Source organism: Cicer arietinum, chromosome 2 (genome assembly GCF_000331145.2).
Source record: "Cicer arietinum cultivar CDC Frontier isolate Library 1 chromosome 2, Cicar.CDCFrontier_v2.0, whole genome shotgun sequence".
In the NCBI taxonomy this organism is placed as follows: domain Eukaryota; kingdom Viridiplantae; phylum Streptophyta; class Magnoliopsida; order Fabales; family Fabaceae; genus Cicer; species Cicer arietinum.
The window spans coordinates 4,178,289-4,197,293 of NC_021161.2; the positions used below are offsets into that span (position 1 = coordinate 4,178,289).

The window sequence follows — 19,005 nt, forward strand, 5'->3', positions numbered from 1 at the left end:
CTACATTTCGAAGGTTTCATCAAAAGCCAAATGTTCGAAGCATAACTCTATTTCGAAACTTTCAAATGCAAGCAAAGTTTCGAATACTGTCTATTTCGAAAATTTGGCATTTATCCAAAGTTTCGAAAATTTGTCTTTTTTTTAAATAAACTGCATTTCGAAGGTTTTAAAATAGCAACAATTTCGAGTAACTTACTAAAATTCATTTCGAAAATTTTAAACTTTCGAATCCAACATTTTTTTTTGTAAATTTTCGAAGGTGGTGGGGTGTGAAATCTGAATGGTAATTTTGTAAATAATATTATACTATTTTACAAAGAGGTATTTTGGTCTTTAAAAAATACTGGGGGGGTGGCAGGTCAAATTGGGGGGGTGCCTGGTACAAAACTCAAAATGAAAACTAGAAGAGGATGGGGCCTTTTAGAGTGTCCCACACATACCCAATTTCCTTGTATTATGTGTTACCCAACATGTTAGGTTGGGTTTTATTTATTTTTTCTTCTAGGTTTGGGTTCATCTAACATCGATTTGTTCCAAAAATAGTATAGTCTTGAATTTTGACTATTAAGCATTCTATTCCTTTTTTATCAATATTTATTATATCTCCCCATTAAGTAGGTTTCAATTGGACCATAAATAAGAGGAGAAAATAGATAAAATCCTAACTCTTATTTAATACACTAATTGGACCATAGATAGTGATGGTAACAACATTATAAATTTTAATATTTGTTAGGATTCTCAAATACACATCTAGAATGGTGGTGGTGACAATATAATATTTTTTTTTTATTTAAAATGATATATTTAACATAATTATAATACTTTTTGTTTTTTTATCATAGAATAAAATGCCTTTTTAATGTATATAGAAAATATAATATATGATCCATTCATAGTAAAAAAATAATAGTAAGTCATCCATTTCGTAAAAAAATAAAAAAAGCGATCGATTGGATTTCATAAAAGACAAAAAAAAGTGATCTATTGGATTTTATTTCACTTTTATAATGGATATATTATTAACCTTTCTAATTAATCAAATAGATGGATTGAATATAATTTATTATTATAATGAATCAATTGGATCTCCCTCGTCTTCTCATTCTACCATTATTATTAATGTTGCAAATGCCAAATGAATTTAATTCCATATAAAAGAGATTTGTGTCTTGTGAAGAAAGTTATTAAAACTTTGGAATCCATTAGGAAATTGGGTTCTTCACATATTTATGATTTGGAAAAGTAGGAGTACTTGGAGAGTTATAATACTCTTCTTTTTGACAAAATGAAGTTTTTTTTACTATTTTTTATCAATATTATTTTTATTTTTTCTTTATTAACATATTTGCTTGTATTTCTTCCGTTGAATTTAGTGGTGCAAAATTAATTGAGATAACTAATATGTTTTTGATTAACTTTTGCTTTAAAAATATAGTGAGTAGATAATTTATTCCTTGGACATTTCTTGTGCACATGTCACCAACTCTTTTTAAAAAAATTTAGTATATGTTAAACTCCTAAACCCAAAAAGATGACGTGTTCAAATTTGATTTTAAAAAGGTGACGTATTCAAATAAAAATCAAAGTCATGAAAACAAACAAGTTTTCCAACTTTAGAATTCATATTCATGTTTTTAATAATTGTCATTGGGTATTACTTGTGCCTATTTCTTTTTTAATTACATCTTTTTGGCCTTTTAAAAAGAAAATCAACTTCCATGTTTAGAAAACAAACATAAATATACCTCATATTCCATTTTAAATGTTATTACTTTAAGTAATAATTAGTATTACTTTAAAATTTTAAAATAATAAATATGTAAAATAAAAGTTATTATTTTGATAAAATAATAGTAAAATATGTTAAGAGGGAATACTTTTCTTTTCCTAATCTTAGTCAAATATAAGTTATGTGTAATATTATTATTAAAATGTTTTGCGGTAGAGTCGTGTAATAATTTTATATTTCTTAAAATATTTGCTTTGACATACAAAGTAAATACTTTATCATATGTTGAAGTAATAATAATTTTTTATCATGTCTTTGAATTTTTTTTCAATGTCCATACACAATAATAATTTTTTTATATATATAAATACAAATAAGATTTTTCATATAAAATAAAAGTAAAATAAGTTAGGAGAAAATACTTTTCTCTTTCTAACTTTAGTAAAATATATTGAATAACTCTTAATCAAATATAAGCTATAATAAATTTTGATGCTATAGTCTTAAGAAATGAGAAACCAGAGTAAATACTTTTCTGTTTTTCAGTTTCTTATGCCATTTTGAAAAAGTTATTTTTATTTACTTATTTTAAATTATAAGAATTAAAAAATCAAATTTCTTTTTATAATTAATGAAAAATTAGATTAAGAACGTTCATTCACATATATGAGGTTTGGAAAAAACATATCTTTGGTCTTTAATCAAAATAGATTATGAGACTAATCTCCACTGAAATGTATTTTTCTTAAAAAGTAATAGCAAAATAAGTTAGGAGAAATATTTTTATTTTTCTTTAACCTTTTTAACATACTTCTTTCCAAATCTTAGTCAAATACTACATATGTTCCTGATTGACAAATTTTGTCATTCTAAATATAAGTCTTTTTTCAATTTATTAGATTATTTTTTTCAAATATAATTCTAATTAATAATATTAAATGATTTTGAAGTATGAAAGAATAATTATTAAATACATCAATATACATAAGATATTTTAGTTATTTTTCTATATAAAATAAATTAATTAACTATATTATCAATTTCTTTTAATAAAAATGAAATTTACGATATAGCACATGAAATAGAAGCTATATATACTAAACTGTCATGCTAGGATCCGAAGAGGGTAACAAAAGTAAATGTTTTTTTTTTTTTTTTTTTCTTATTTCATTTCAAAGGTTTTTGTTTTTGTTTTTAAATGATTGTAATAGAAATTAAAAAATGACTTGTATAATACGTAAGGCTTCGTATATAGAACTATCCACCTCAATAAGTTAAGATAAATCAATTAAATGAACTAAATAAAAAAAATCATAATTTAGTATCTATGGTTCAAAAAACTTGTAAAATTGTGGACACATAGGAGTTTGTGTTCGATTATAAGATTTTATTTTTATTTTTATACACTTTAGTTGTGTGAGATTAGCCACAATTACTGTTCATCTTAACAAATTTTATTTATATAATAAACATTTTAGATTAATATCAAAATGTATATCAATTTTTAATTTAATTTATAAAAATATTCAATTTAATAGTTAATATTGAAAAATACTTATGTTACATGATATTATTAGATGAATATAAGAATGATAAATTGCATAATGGCTGTTGGTTCAACGAGAGAATCTCAGTGTCCTATGTTGATATTGATACACGTACAAGGACCGTTTAATTTATTATTTAATTTAATTAGTTAACCACGTTTTTTTTTATAATCTTTTTCTCGTCTTTTACCATATATATATATATATATGTCTTGTGTTTATCTTATATTTTTCTGAGTCAGATTTACCTTAATTTTCGGATCCTATTTGAGTTGTTATTGAAAAACTAATGATTAAAATTCCATATTGGCACCCACGAAACATCATAGTTGCCACCTTCTAATAGTTGGCACATTTCAAAAGCAAAAAGAAGAAAAAAACAAAAGTTGTTCTTTTTTTTATACATAAAAAAATATTCTTTTCCAATTACCTTTTTAATTTTTATTGTTTTAAATTCAGTTATATATTTTGAAAGGGTGTATGAGATTTAGTTTAATTTGATTCAGGTTTCTGGGTGTTTGGAATTGTGTAGAATTCTAGAGAGAGAGAGAGTGAGGGAGAGGGTGAAGGTATCAATAGTTATCAAAGATGAAAAGGTTACCAAATATTGATGATAAATTGCAAAAGATTTTGGATGCAAAAATGGATGAAGTTGATGCTAGAAGAAAAGCTCGTGAGGCTATTAAGGATATTCAACTTGGTATCGACCATATATTGTTTAAGGTATTTAATTTAATTTAATTTAATATTTATGTCTATGTCTATGGTTTTGGTTTTGGTTTTGGTTTGTTTTTTCTTTTGTTGTTGGAACAATGAAATAAATGAAACCCTTTTGTTAAAAAGTTTGTTTGATTTGGTTTTTGTTATTAAAGTTTTATTCTTTTTGTTTCTGGGAAGATTTCATCTATTTGGTGATGTTTGTTGCAATAAATTTGGTTTTAATTTAATATATTTTTTATACAAATTTGGGACATAGCTCCATCAATATGGCTACGTGGGATAGATTTAATTCATTGACTTTGAGATTCTAGTTAGTTTGCTATTCCTCCTTTTAGGGTAGTTGAAATTGAAAATATATATTTTTTAAATATTAATATGTCAAATTGACGTTAATAAATTACCATTTCAAATATAAATATATAAAATTGTTAATTTAAGATTCTAAAATTTTAGTCGTTAGTATTTTGAGTGATTTATAAACATTTGTTAATAGGGAATTTATTCCAACTTAGAATTATGAAGCTAAGTTGCAATTTCTTCCAAGACTGTAATGAAACAGTTGAGTGGAATGTTACACTAAATCCAATAGGGTCAGTATCAATACATTATTATAAGATAAATAAATGTTACCAACAACCACACATTTTCTTTTCTCACTTCTTATCCAATCACATATTTTATAATTTTTGAAGTTATTAAGTGTGAGACAGTGAATTGGTTTATCAATAGACATGGTTCACTGCTAGACACTATAGTATTTCTGTTTTGAAGGGTATATGATGCAGTTATTACTTTATCTTATTTGCTACTATTCACTTAATACTAAGCATATCAATTTTGTTTGATTTTGTTTATATTTTATGCAGAGAACTTAACTTGAAGTTTGCAAAATTTTATTTTCTTTAAATATTAGTATCAATAATTTTATGTTTTTTCTGTTTTGCAGACTCCTATTGATGGACTAGAAATAAAAGAGGTAAGAAGTTTTGTTTGAAATGGTTTTTAATGCTTTATGAAGTAATTATCTATGTAGCACTCACACTTTAGATTGAATGTGTGTTTGTGTTCTACAGTGTCATTGTCTAACACTGACACGACACTAACACAGATACTTACATCAATTATCAAAATCTATGTGTCAGTATTAAAGTTGTGTCTGTCTGTGCTTCATAGATAATAACCAATGCCATAATATCATTGTCGTTTTTTGATATCAATGTGGCATGATATCATAATGTGTATGCTATAAAACAGTCTTATGAGGTGAACTCAAGAGAGATAGAGATCTTTGGTAAAAGTTGGCTTCCAAAAGCATCAAAGCCAAAAGCAGCAGTGTTTTTTTGTCATGGATATGGAGACACTTGCACTTTTTTCTTTGAAGGCATGTGACTGGTATTCATAACTGGTAGCTATAAATTAGTAACTAAACTAAATTAAGTTATGTTGTGGAATTTGCAACTCAATTGTGTAATGGAACATTTTGCAGGAATAGCTAGAAAGCTTGCATTATCTGGATATGGTGTTTTTGCGATGGATTATCCTGGATTTGGTCTTTCAGAAGGTCTTCATGGTTATATTCAAAGTTTTGATAAGCTTGTTGATGATGTCATTGAACATTTCTCCAAAATTAAAGGTATTTATTACAACAGACACCAGACATGACACTGATACGTAGACACAAGTAATTATTTTTAAGAAATGAAAGTTATTGAATGTAATCACATGTGTCAGTGTTGAATAGTGACACAAGTTAGACAGCAGACACACTTTCAATCGAATGTGTCTGATGTCAGGTACAACAACAGGTGTGTTGTCGGAAACATAGACACAATTGGTCGAATTTTGTTATCAATCATTGTGTTCATGTAGGTTTATCTACTTTCTTTAGAACCAAATTTGCTATTCTAACACATACCTTAATCCTTAATGTGTATTGACTGTTGTTCTTAACTTTGGAAACTTTTGCAACAAGTTAAATAACTTATACTAAGGGAGAATTGATAAAAAATTGGTTTTTTTTTTTCTATGGCAGAAAATCTAGAGTTTAATTCTCTTCCAAGCTTTCTTTTTGGAGAGTCTATGGGTGGAGCTGTTTCATTAAAGATTCATTTTAAACAACCTAAAGCATGGAATGGTGCCATTCTTTGTGCACCAATGTGTAAAGTACTTTTTATCAAAACACAATAATGCTAAGAGTTCTAATATGATTTGTTTTTATTTTTTTGACATGAAACTTTGTGTAGATTTCAGAAAACATGATTCCACCAAAGTTGGTTTTTCGTATGCTGATTGCTATGTCGAATGTTCTTCCAAAGAGTAAGTTAGTTCCGACACAGGATATAGGAGAGGCGGCATTCAAAGATCCAAAAAAGAAGGAACAGGTATGTAGGCCTAACTTAAATTTTAAGATATCTTTCTTCATGTGTCGGTGTCTCTTTTTCGCTCCGATTTTCTCGAACTACTTGATAGTGACAGTTATCTAATGTCTTTGTAGACGGCGTATAATGTTATTTCTTATACGGATAAACCACGCTTGCGGAGTGCTGTGGAACTTCTTAAAACTACCGAAGAAATCGAACAAAAATTGGAAGAAGTATGAACTCAACTTCTTACTTATTTATTTATCATTCTTGTTATATGTCTAAAGTCTAAACAAACTGATCCTGTTTGAATTAACCTTTTATGTGAGTCCCTGAACTCATTTGGAATAATTCTTAGGCATAGTCTTGAATGTAAAGACAAATGCTCAAGAATTTGATTTCTATTAATGTTATGTTGGTCATTATGGAATTTTTGAATTGATAAAAGCATAAGTTGTGGATAATTTTTCGCATTAATACAATCCTACAAAACTTACCCGTAAAGTGAGAATTGCCTTCATTTTTAAAATACTAGACTTTAACACATATCATCCCTCGTACTTAGGATTGGATATCTGGAGCGTGACCTGAGTAACCAAATAGTAGGTGGTCTAATGGATCTTAAATAGACTATAATAGCATTTTATAATTTTAGTTAGGCCTAACACAACTCTATAAAATCAACTTGTATGTCGATGATCGTCCTCACTTATAAATACATCTGTCGGACCTTATCTCATAAAACATGAGACTCTTAACAAATATTTCCTCATTATTTTTATAAGAGATGGTTGAGTTAAAATTTAGTCAACAAAAGTTGATATATTTGATCCATATTATGAACTAGATATATAAACTTTTGTTGACTAAATTTTAGCTCAATTGTCTTTTATAAAAATACGAGAATGAGTAATATTTTAGCATAAAGACCACTTTTGTGACGTTGAGTTTCTTTATATTACTTCAGTTTAAATCTTAGTTTGTTTTATAATGAAATTTATTCATTTTTTTAACACGTGATGAATATTGACAGGTGACTATACCATTATTAATCCTTCATGGGGAAGCTGACACAGTGACTGATCCATCAGTAAGCAAAGCATTGTATGAAAAAGCAAGTTCTTCAGACAAGAACCTTAAACTTTACAAAGATGCTTATCATGCTCTAATTGAGGGTGAGCCTGATGAAACAATAATTCAAGTTCTTGATGACATCATTTCTTGGCTTGATGACCATACCTTGAAACACAATCAACCTTAAATAGTGATTAAAATTTTCCTATCAAAAGAAGAATTAGAAGAATATTCATCTTGTTTTTCACCCAAAGGAAAAAAAATAATTGCTTTTGGTTCTATATACAAATAATTGGTGAATCAAAATATGTTGTTCTTTTATTTTACATTTTTTTTAATTAAAAATTCAATTACTAGATCATAGACATGTTTTATATGAATAATGTAACTTGATTATATCTATAGTGGGAACACAAAATTGGGTTTATTGAGATTTATCTTGGAACCTCCTTTTCATGTTATATCATGTGTGTAAGTTTCAATTATTATATTTTATATAAAATATAAAATAATTAAATTTTTATGTATCGAGAGTTTAAATAATTTTATAAAGTCGATAAATAAAGACTAATCATATAGGTGAGATATTGCAAAGTCAAATATTATTAGTGATTTAATAATTATAATTAATTGATAGTATAAAAAATCTTTATCTTGATAATGTATATATATAAATTAAATTCAATACAAAATAGTTTTTTATGAAAAGAAATATTTTTTTACCAAAAATTTGTATATAAATAAATATCCAAATACCTGTTATTTACCTTGTCTTCTTCCTACAAACTGCCAAAACAAATGGTGACAAAAATATTGTGGCAATATATAATTGAATCCTTGAAGTTAAGAATTGAGTTATACTAAATTGACAATAACGTTATGATTCAACTTTTTTAAAGGGAATAATTTATTTTAGAATGTAAGATAAATATTATAACTGTTGATTAATAAGTCAAAAGTGAATGTTGCATGTGTATAATAACAAATTATAATGAGTTTGTTTAAATAATCACTATTTATTTTTTCACTTAATATTTTACTCACTTTATACTAATCAAATTTATGATATTAGAAGTATTTACATAAAAAGTTCTTGCTTCTAAGAAATTGAATTAATGATGATAAAAAACATGTATTTTCTATCAAGTGTCATATTATTTTTGTCACGGGTGAAAAATGTATCCATGTATATTGAAAGTCTGTTTGGTTTATCGAAGTAAAATAGAAGAATTTTAATTGAGGAAAATGATAAAATTATATTATTCACTCTTGTAATATTTAAATAAATCCTATTAATTACAAGGGTGCTTAAGTTCAGATTTAAAGCAAATGTTCTCTAATACTATAATCTTTTCCATGCTAAAAGTGGGTCACTTTGTCTCAATCTTTGTTTAGAAGTGATTATACAATTCATAATAAGTGAGATAATAGTATGCAAGGTTGGACTAAAAAGGACCACCAAATCTAAACTTTTCTTTTGTCTATAATTAAAATCGGAGGAAGTAAATTTATGAGTATAAAATTTAATATATAATGGAACCTAAAGGGATGGGGATTAATAAGGTTAATAATGAAAGTAAATTTTTTTCATATTTAACATTGATCGATTGCGGTCAAAATGTAAAAATAATAATTAGATTTACATTTCAGCTTTTCTAAAGTTTAAAAAGTTTGATATTCTGACATTTCATCTTTTCTGAAATTTGATATTTATTGTGAAAATATAAAAGGTAAAATTAGAATTTATAAAAATTGTTCGGGTGTAGAGCTAGTTTGAAGGGTGTAAATAAGTTTTTTGATTCCCAACATGTTCTTTACTGGGCCTAATAACATGTTCTTCACACTTCTGAGGCCATATCCACTATGCATACGTCCAAATACATAGAAACAAGCCTAAAAATTACTATTTACTATTAATAGAAAAAAAAAAGTAATAGATAAAATTAACATTATTACATATTACTATATAATATCATGAGGGAGTGTTTTAGTTATAAATTAATAAAATAAATTTAAATTTTATATCTGACATAAAATATTATAACTTAAGGTCATTTATCTTTAAAAAATTTCTTTAATGTTTATTTTGTTTTAGCAAAATTATGACATTTCATTCACTAGAAGAGGCCATAAGCAATGCAACTAAAAAATTTAGATGGCTAAAAGTCAATAATTTTTTTTACAAGGACTAAAATAAAAGTGAAACTTTAGAAGAACTAACAACTTATTTAATCCAAGTAATAAATACTTTTTTTGGTTTTTCTTCTATTTTACTGTTATAAATAAATATTAATTAATAATATAACAGTTGTATATTATTAACACATGGAAAAATTACCAATAACTACCAAAAGCCAAGGTAACATGCGGAGAACCATTGAAATTAAACATTGCTAAACCTAACAAACAAAACAATCCAATTTCATTTCCACCACAATTCATGCAATGTCACCTTTTTCCCTTTCATCTCTCCAAAACCAAGAAGAAGAAAAAAAGAAACACTACCCTTTCAAAAGAATAAAGAAAATTTAAAAACCAAAAAATTGTGAGAGTGAAAGAGAAAATGGGTTCATATACCTTCTTCTCTTCCATTCTCTATTTTTTCCTCCTAGCTACATTGGTTTCTTCTTCACCGTTCCTCTCCGGTACATTATTTTTTTTCAAGCTATTGCAACATTTTTCAATATAATTAATTTAAATAATGTGTCATATGATAATTAATAATGAACATAGATGTTTGATATTCATATTTGTTGTAAGATTGATTTAATTTGATTTCAATTTTTTTGACATAGATGATATATTTGATAATGGGGCATCTACTGGCCGTGCCCTCCTACAAGCTAAGAAAGGTATTTTAACAATTTTGTTATTCATGCCTTTATTTTTTTTATTTGAAATCTTTATGGTTTTTATATATCTTTAACATGGGAATCCTTTGAGTTAATTGAATTGTGGAAATCATATTGTAATAAAGTACTTTAAATCATGTCTAAGAAATTAGAAAGGTTTTGGAGGAGCTGTTGAGGATTGAATCATATTTGTCATACTTAAGCTTTCCATTGATGATAATATACATAGATTATAATTCTTTTTCTTTTTCTTTTCACTTATCAATACAAAAACTTTAAAATTAAAATAAACACAACAATATTGTGTCAGTTTTAAAATTTCATTAACATGTCAAATTGAAAATGAAACCAAAAAGAAAAATAGGGTTGGTTTACTTTCAACCAAAAATGAAAATGAAATCGTGCATTTTTTGAAATATTGAAAATAATGTTGATACTTTTCAAAAATATTTATTCTATTTCCAAAATGCACTTTAAAAAACCCTCAAATGTTTTTTCTAATGTTTATTTTGTATGTGTAAGAAATGTTAACAACAAATCCTCTTCTCAATAAATCAATATACATTTTTTAATTAATTAAAATTTAAACGGATTTAATTAAATTCATGTGAGACCTATATAATTTAATAAGACTAATTTAAATTTTAATAGCATATACGGTACACATTAAAAAAATATTAAAAAAATATATTAATAACACTCATCGTATGAAAAATCGAAAACATAAAACATCTAATGCAAATTCACTTTAAAATAAACATTGTTTTATATTTTCTTTTTTATCCTTTCAATACCAAATTTGTTTTAGAGTTTACAATTATTGAACCAATAAGTGATTATTTATTTATTTGAAATTGTACAGCTTGTGGAGTTGATTTTGAGAACCAAAACTACACAATCCTAACAAGCCAATGTAAAGGACCACAATACCCCCCAAAGGTTTGCTGTGAAGCATTCAAAGAATTTGCTTGTCCATTTTCAGATGAAATCAATGACATGACAACTGATTGTGCTACAGTTATGTTTAGTTACATAAATATCTATGGAAAATATCCACCTGGATTATTTGCTAATGAATGCAAAGAAGGGAAAGAAGGTCTTGATTGTAGTCAAGTGAAATCAACCAATAGTTCTAATAACCCTTCTACCTCTTTTCATGTGGATGCTCCTCACTCTATGTTCATCATTTCAATTGTTGCTTTCTTTGGATTTATTTTCCATTTGTTCTAAAGGTTCATATAATGCCCCCTCTTGTATTAATTGAATAAATAATTAATGTTTTTGAACATTCATTTGAGTTAGATATATGCACCTTTTATATGTGTGATGGTGGACTTTTTTAATTTTAATTTTTATTAATAAGAAAGAAAAGTATATTAATTATTCAAGTTTTATATATTTTGTTTTTCCATTTACTTGATTACTAGAAAGTACAAGGTGATGATTTGTGGCTTGGCTTTTGGCTAGCTTGTAACATGTTTGGTTTTTAGATTGGAGTCTTTAAATATTTGTTTAAAAAATAAAAATTCAATTTTGAGTTGAATTTTTGTCTAAATTTTATTTGTTAAAACTCAATTTAATGAGATGTATCTTCTTTCAATTGATTCACTTTCATTTTCTTTGCGTTGATGGATGAAAAAGTGAAAGCTAACGATTGAGAATTGGTTCAAAACGATGAGCCCATTGTTTCTGTTATCAACAAATTGAATTCTGATTCATCAATTCTGATTTTGATTAACATTTTCAATTCGATTTTCAGTAGTTCCAATTCCATCAAGAATCTAATCAACCAATTGAAAAATATGTTCAATCAAGAAATCTCCAAAGTGTGTTTCACCTTGAAACGATTATTATAGAAGATAAAAACTAAAAAAATGTTGAACCAACAATTTCAAAAAAACTCAACACTATAATCTTAATATCGTCGCTATCTTTTATAATATAATAAAAATTGATATCTTGCAATTAATCTGTCAGTGTTGATACTCTAAATTTGAACCAACAATTTCAAAAGAAATTCAAAATTATTATTTTAAGAATGAATAATAAAACATTTGGATTAATTTAGGTTAAAAAATGTTAATTTTTAATTATATTAGAGTTTATTTTTAGGTTAAAAAAAATTATGTGTTAATTATATTTAGATTTAACGGTGTTAGAGTTTGTAATAGAAGTTGGAAGGAATAACTATTTTTAAATAAAATTGTATTTAGAAGAATGTGAAACAACAAAAAAAAATTTACGAAGATTAAAATAAATAAAAATTATAATTACAAAGATTAAAGATATATTTAAACTAAATATATTTATATCTAATCAAATCTTCTAATCGGTGATTGAAATCATAAAGATACTAAGGTATTTTTTTTTTGGCAAATTACGATGCAAGGATATTGAATCATTAAAAATATTTAATAATTGAATCTATTAAAAAAAATTAAAATAATTTAAAATAATCGATTGACAAATAAATCACGTGGCCATTGTAAATTGGGAAAGAATCAGCCTTCAATTTAATTTGATTGAGAAGTTTAATTTTCTTTCCTTTTTTAGACACATTAATTTTCTTAATGGATTATAGAATATACATTCTTGGCCTTTTAAAGAAAAGTATATATAGTGGAGAAAATTTTATAATTGGAGGAATTTTGCAATAGGGTGGGAGACTAGAAAAGAGAGCCTGGAAATACAAATTAAAGAAGAAGAAAAAAACACATGTGAGTTTGTCTTTTCTTTTATTCATATTATTTTCTTTTCTATTTTCTTCTTTATGTTTTGTCTTCTTTTGATTAAGAGTAGCTAGTGTGATGTAAATTGCATTTAAATTATATAGGATAATACCACATAATTTATAATTTAGTTCAAGTCTCTTATAAATCTTACGATACTAAATCAATCTTTATGATATTGGTTTATCTTTCGACAATAATTTTCTTTTCTATTTTTCTTGAAAATTTATAAACTATTTTTTATAATTTTTTATTTGTTATATATTTGAATTCTCTTCTCAAAATAATTTTTACTTTTTGAAGAATTATGAACAACAAACTTGCTATTAACTTTTTGTTAACTGCATCCTTGCGTGCATTCCAATTTACAATTTTCTTGGTTCCAATTAATTTTGTGTGCAGTCAAGTCGCTTTTTGAGTTATTATACTATTTTTATTTTGTCTTGTTACTCGTATTGTATATATTTAAGTACAAAAACTTTTTATTTAATTTTTAATTTTTTGTTTGATTGTTTTTAATTTTTAATTAAAAGAGAAAATAAACAGTAACTATAAATAAATTTTAGTAGTTTCAAAATTGAATCTAGATAAAATTTTAGTGATATGAACGTTTATCATTTGATCTGAAATTTCATGACTTGAAACTTAATTTTTATTATCTCAATAAAAATTTATAAGTTTCGTCAATAAATAACTACAAAATAAACTGTGTATGGTTGTCTGGAAAACTTTTCACATTGAGTGCTTGGTCATTAAACTCTAATGAAAATCATGTTATCTAAAAATTTAATTTTGTTTACATATATAATATATTGGGTGCGTTTGTTTTAATTTTATTTTTATAAAAAAATCTATTTTTTAAACAAAAAATCATTGTGAAAAAGCGAAAAATAGTAGTATATTGCATTTCGCTTTAAGCTGTAGATTGAGAGAGAAAAGACGACACATGATTTAAAAAATGATGCAATTGTCTTTGCCTTTTTATGAAAATTACAAATTGACGTACATTTAATTTTTAATAAGTTTATATGTATTCGTTTACATCAATTAGCGTTGTTTACATCAATTCATTAGTTGTGTTTTGGCTATTCTTTATCTTCAGGGACACATCTTGTCATTTTTTTTTCCTTCCAACCCTCGTATAGGTTTTCATAACATTTATTCTCCTTTTCAAATTCTCTGTATCATTGTTTTTTTGGTTGTGTGTTTATTTATTAGTTTTTGATAAATATTCAATTACATTGATCAATTTGAAAATGTATCTGCAAAATTGATTAAACTATTAAATTTGCTCAATTTAAATTATTTCTAAAAATTTGTATGAAAAAAATTTGAGTCTAATATATATACGTCATATACATTCGTATGTGCACAACACTGTATAAATTGATACGAGTAAAACATCATGTAAATTAGTATGAATAGATTATTATGTAAATTGGTATGAATAGAGCATCATGTAGTTTGATATGTGTATATGGACTAAAATTTATTTTTTCAATTTTTTTAATTTATTAAAATTGCACTTTTTTTATTAGGGATCCAATTTTTAAGATTAAAACAAGAAATCCAAAATCTATTACTTTTCGTGATGATTTATTTATATGTTTATTTTTTCATAACAGAGTAGAGAGACATATGTATATTTACAAAAAATCATGTCTTAAAAATATATTTTTTTAAACAAACATGTTTTCTTGAAAATTATTTTTTATGTCCTTTATGGTCATTTTGTAGTTTAAAAAATTATTTTTACAAAATTGTATACAAACAGGTTAAAAATCCTTTAAAAAAATTATTTTTATGATAGTAAAAAACGGGAGTTAAAAATCATTTTTTTTTAAATATCTCTAAAAAATAATCTTTAAATTATTTAAAATAAAAATCATTTTTATTTAAATTCAAATAAACGCACTTATTATGTATGTAAATTATGATTTAATTTATAATGTCAATATTGTTAGATTGAATATTTTTTCAGATGAATCATATTAAAACTCGAAATCTCTATTTTACGTGTGTAAGTTTAATGATATATTTGTCACTTTGTCTATTAAAAAAAATTCAAATCTTGTCTTTAAATTTTATTAGCTGGTTAAGGAAAGTCAATTTTAAAATATATATTGATTTAATTTATATGGATTTTAGTGTAAATTTTTTAAAACATACATCCAATCGCATCTTCTTGGGCAGATATTTACGGAAATATTTTAAGAAAAAATATAATAAAGTGATATAAATTTGCAATTTGATTAGATATATATTCATTATTAAATTTATTATTCAAATAGACTAAATTGATTTTAGTATCCAATCAATATTTTTTATATCGGTGATTGAAATCATGGATTGAATCATTAAAAAGAGAAATTAATTGAATCCAAAAAATAATAATTATTTCAACTAGTTTAATTGTGCATTTTTATGGATTTAAAAAGAGAAAAAAAATGATACTTTTCTAATTGTGCACTTTTCTGCGACCGCTTTTGCCAATTACAATTTTTATCTCATCAGTGACCAAGGTGCTCGATTCTCTCCTTCTTAATCATTTGTTTTTTTTTTTCTTTTCTTAAATATATGATTGGTCTAGTTAATTATGCGTTATTTATTTATTTTAGTCTTTATAAACTTTTTAGTTTGATTTTGGTCTCTTTTGTTTAATTCTCTTTATTTTAGTCGTTATAAAATTAATTTTTATTTGAATGAATTTCTGCTATATATATAATATTTAATTTTAGTTACTCAATTATTAGATATATAAAGTATTGTAAGAAATAATTTTAATAAAAATTAATTTTGCAGGAATTAACTTAAAATAGCGAGGATAAAAAGCAAAAACAAAAATATTTGTCCAGACCATTATAAAACAATAAGGACTAAAACAAAAAAACAAATTTACGAAGACCAATCGTATATGTAAGTTTCTTTTATTCAACTTTTTTTGTTTCGAATTCTTTTTAAGCTATTATTACACTTGTCTAAGATGATAATTTTTTTATGAGAAAAATAGTAGACTATCGATGTAAACTAATTTTCATTAACAATAACAATGATTATTATTACTGATCTTATCATTTTGTCTCTTAATAAAATTTTTAATTTATTAAAAATTATAAACTCAATAGATTATGTTGTCTATCAATATGAAATTGTTAACACTGAAAGTCCAATATTATTATTTATTTATTTATTATGTTTCTTCTTGGTATGTCTTATCGTTTTTATATAGTATTTTATTGTGATGTTTTGAACATTTTATTAAAAAAGTTGTTTTTTATATAAGCATATTCATATCTTAATTGTTTTTTAAAATGCTATATTAATTCCTTACTCATATTAGTATCGGACAAGTACTTATCCATAACAACTCTTAACAATTCCATTTGATTGAAACATTTTGTTGTTGTATATTTTATCATTGTGAATAATAGTCATCGAATATGATTTGGATATTATGAACTATAATCTAAATTTTTGTTCAAGGCATCTTTGCATGCATGAGAAAATATATTTTGCTTGCTTCAATTAGATTTTGTGTATAGTAATTTTTTGTTAGTAATTATCCTTGCATTTCTTTTGTCTTGTCATTTTTTTACTACTTTTTGTTTTGTTGATTCCTTGTTGTATGTATATAAGTGCAAAATAACCTTTTATTTAATTTTTAATTAAAATCATGTTATTTGTTTAAATATATACTATACTATACTATACTAATTAATGCATGATGGTATTTTTTTGTTCATAGAAAATGGGTCGTGGAAGAATATCTATGGAACTGATTCAAAAGGAGAAATCTAGAAAGACAACATTTCAAAAGAGAAAGAATGGATTATTGAAAAAAGTGAATGAATTTTCCATTCTTTGTGATGTTGATGTTTGTGTAATTCTTTATGCACCCAACTTTGAAGGACAAGGATATGCTGAACCTGAAACATGGCCCAAAGATAAAAAAGAGGTACAAAGAATTCTTCAAAAATATTTTAATACAACAATCGACAGACGTCCTAAGATCTACGATGTTCAAGAATATTTCAAAGAAAGAATGAAAAAAGTCGAATTCGAGATATCGAAAGTTCGCAAAGAGATGTTAAAGATCATGTATCCAACTTGGGATGAATCTTTCAATTCTCTTAGTGAGGAACAATTGAGGTTATTTGCTAGCATTTTAGATTCTAAGCTTGATGCTTGTAATCAAAAGATGAATATGCTACAAGGAGATGTTAAGGGAAAAGCTAAAGTTGAATCAAACAAAGTTGAAAAACCTATTGCTCCTTATTTGGCTTCAAATTCAAGTAACTACTACAATCTCATGCAAAACAACATGCCTCAAGCACAAATTTTCCATCCATTGATTAATATTAGTGATAAAAACAACTTAGCGTTTTGGCAATTTCAAACGGGACAAAGCTCTCAATCTTCTCCTATGTTTGTCAATGCACAAGGCTCATACCAAGGCGAATCGTCTGATGAAGGTAGATATATGCAATCTTATCCGTGGAAGCAGGTTGATGCTAATTCAATTAATTGGGCCAACCAAGTTGATGGTAATGTTATCTATGATTCCAAATTTGATATGAAAAATAAGGATGAAGCTGAAAATGATCAAAACTTGTCACCATACTACTACAATGGAAATACACTAGCAATGCAATCATATCCTATTGCTATGCAAAATATTCCTTTCCAAAATTTTCAAAACCAACCACAAGGATTTCAATTTAATGGATACAGTGATATGGATATTCTTCAAGCTCATATGTTGAACTACATGGATGGAAGGAAGTAGCCTATAGTAGTATACTTTTTTTTTTTGGGGACTAATTCTCGTTAGCTTCTTAGTTAGTATACATTTTTGGAATTTGTTTTTTTTTTTTCTAGACTTAACTGTCATACATTTATTTAGATTATTGAGTTAATGTGAATTTCTTTTGTTGGTTTAAAAGTTGAACACAACTTGAAAATTTGCCTATTATGTTTTTTATACTAAAGAAATTTCAATGTTATGTTATTCATTACAAATTAGTAATGTCAAAGTTGATAGAGACTTTAAATCAATAATATAAATAAAAAATAAAATACATCCACACATTGTTACCAAAATAATACACATATAATTATTGTCCTCTTTAAAAAACCTTTAATTGTTTATTTTTTATAATAATTATGATTATGCAATTTATCAACTAAAATCCCCCACTAAAAAACTTCCACTAGTCAACTCCAAAATAAAAGGAGATGAGATAAAAAGTGGTCTCTTTAGTGATGAATTACTTATTTGCTTTGTTCCACAAGTCAATTCAAAGAGACTTAACCATCCAATAAAGAACTGAATTATTAGACCCACAAACAATAACTCTAAACTTGGATGGAGAAATGCTGTATATTCTCTGTCTTCCACTTTTTTTACAAAATCATTGTTGTTCACTTCACTCAGTCCCACCAATTGACTAGTGTTATTTTTTTCTTTTTCTAAATAAATTTATAGACATTAATTATAAAGAAATGAAAAATTTCGAATTTAAACAATTTACAATATATTGAATAGTGTTATTTTAACATCACAAATATAACACTATGTCAATTCCGTATAAAATATATTCAAAATAATTGTCAACATAATTGAGAGATAAAGAAGAAATCTATAAATACGTGTTAAATAAATACTCATTTGAAATTGAAATATAACCAAAAACTATATATATTTAAATTAAAATTAAACTGAATATACGACAATGGTCTATCATAGATCAATATTTAAAAAAATATTTAAAATTTCAATGATTATATATGTTCTTTTTTAGAAGTAGACTTAATAGTTAATAACTATTTTCAAATATCAGTTCGACAAAAATAAGAAAAAATAAATATGTTTCACTTATTACATCAATATTAATTAAATTATATAAAACGAGCATAATCATGAACCATTATTTTTATTAAAATATATTATAATCGTTAATGATTTTTAAGTGTTAGATTCACGATTAACCA

General features: G+C 25.1%; 3 protein-coding genes across 4 annotated transcripts; all 3 read left to right on the plus strand.

The window, feature by feature from the left end:
* Window positions 1–3,528: 3,528 nt before the first annotated feature.
* LOC101506737 (caffeoylshikimate esterase-like) lies at window positions 3,529–7,894 on the plus strand. Of its 2 annotated transcripts, XM_027331286.2 has the most exons (9): window positions 3,529–3,664; window positions 3,786–4,002; window positions 4,946–4,975; window positions 5,254–5,380; window positions 5,486–5,632; window positions 6,032–6,162; window positions 6,243–6,380; window positions 6,494–6,592; window positions 7,393–7,894. In XM_027331286.2, the coding sequence occupies exons 2-9, from the start codon at window positions 3,868–3,870 to the stop codon at window positions 7,618–7,620; spliced, it is 1,035 nt and encodes a 344-aa protein (XP_027187087.1). In that variant the 5' UTR covers window positions 3,529–3,664; window positions 3,786–3,867; the 3' UTR covers window positions 7,621–7,894. The 2 variants fall into 2 exon arrangements, with proteins under 2 accessions (XP_027187087.1, XP_004516669.1); XM_004516612.4 differs by having other exon boundaries at window positions 3,536–4,002.
* Window positions 7,895–9,851: 1,957 nt separating this feature from the next.
* LOC101506411 (GPI-anchored protein LLG1-like) lies at window positions 9,852–11,573 on the plus strand. Its single transcript, XM_012712261.3, has 3 exons — window positions 9,852–10,078; window positions 10,229–10,285; window positions 11,148–11,573. Exons 1-3 carry the CDS (start codon window positions 9,997–9,999, stop codon window positions 11,513–11,515), a joined length of 507 nt encoding a protein of 168 aa, XP_012567715.1. The 5' UTR covers window positions 9,852–9,996; the 3' UTR covers window positions 11,516–11,573.
* Window positions 11,574–12,931: 1,358 nt separating this feature from the next.
* LOC101511549 (uncharacterized) lies at window positions 12,932–17,938 on the plus strand. The gene is made up of 3 exons (XM_004516628.3): window positions 12,932–13,002; window positions 15,817–15,930; window positions 16,760–17,938. The coding sequence occupies exon 3, from the start codon at window positions 16,763–16,765 to the stop codon at window positions 17,798–17,800; it is 1,038 nt and encodes a 345-aa protein (XP_004516685.1). The 5' UTR covers window positions 12,932–13,002; window positions 15,817–15,930; window positions 16,760–16,762; the 3' UTR covers window positions 17,801–17,938.
* Window positions 17,939–19,005: the final 1,067 nt, after the last annotated feature.

Bases quoted from the DNA above. Each gene is read 5' to 3' on its own strand.
- LOC101506411 (XM_012712261.3), top strand. From the start codon at position 9,997: ATGGGTTCATATACCTTCTTCTCTTCCATTCTCTATTTTTTCCTCCTA. The intron at 10,079-10,228 runs GTACATTATTTT...TTTTTGACATAG, and splicing joins TTCTTCACCGTTCCTCTCCG to ATGATATATTTGATAATGGG. The intron at 10,286-11,147 runs GTATTTTAACAA...GAAATTGTACAG, and splicing joins CCTCCTACAAGCTAAGAAAG to CTTGTGGAGTTGATTTTGAG.
- LOC101506737 (XM_027331286.2), top strand. From the start codon at position 3,868: ATGAAAAGGTTACCAAATATTGATGATAAATTGCAAAAGATTTTGGAT. The intron at 5,381-5,485 runs GCATGTGACTGG...AACATTTTGCAG, and splicing joins TTGCACTTTTTTCTTTGAAG to GAATAGCTAGAAAGCTTGCA. The intron at 6,593-7,392 runs GTATGAACTCAA...GAATATTGACAG, and splicing joins TCGAACAAAAATTGGAAGAA to GTGACTATACCATTATTAAT.
- LOC101511549 (XM_004516628.3), top strand. From the start codon at position 16,763: ATGGGTCGTGGAAGAATATCTATGGAACTGATTCAAAAGGAGAAATCT.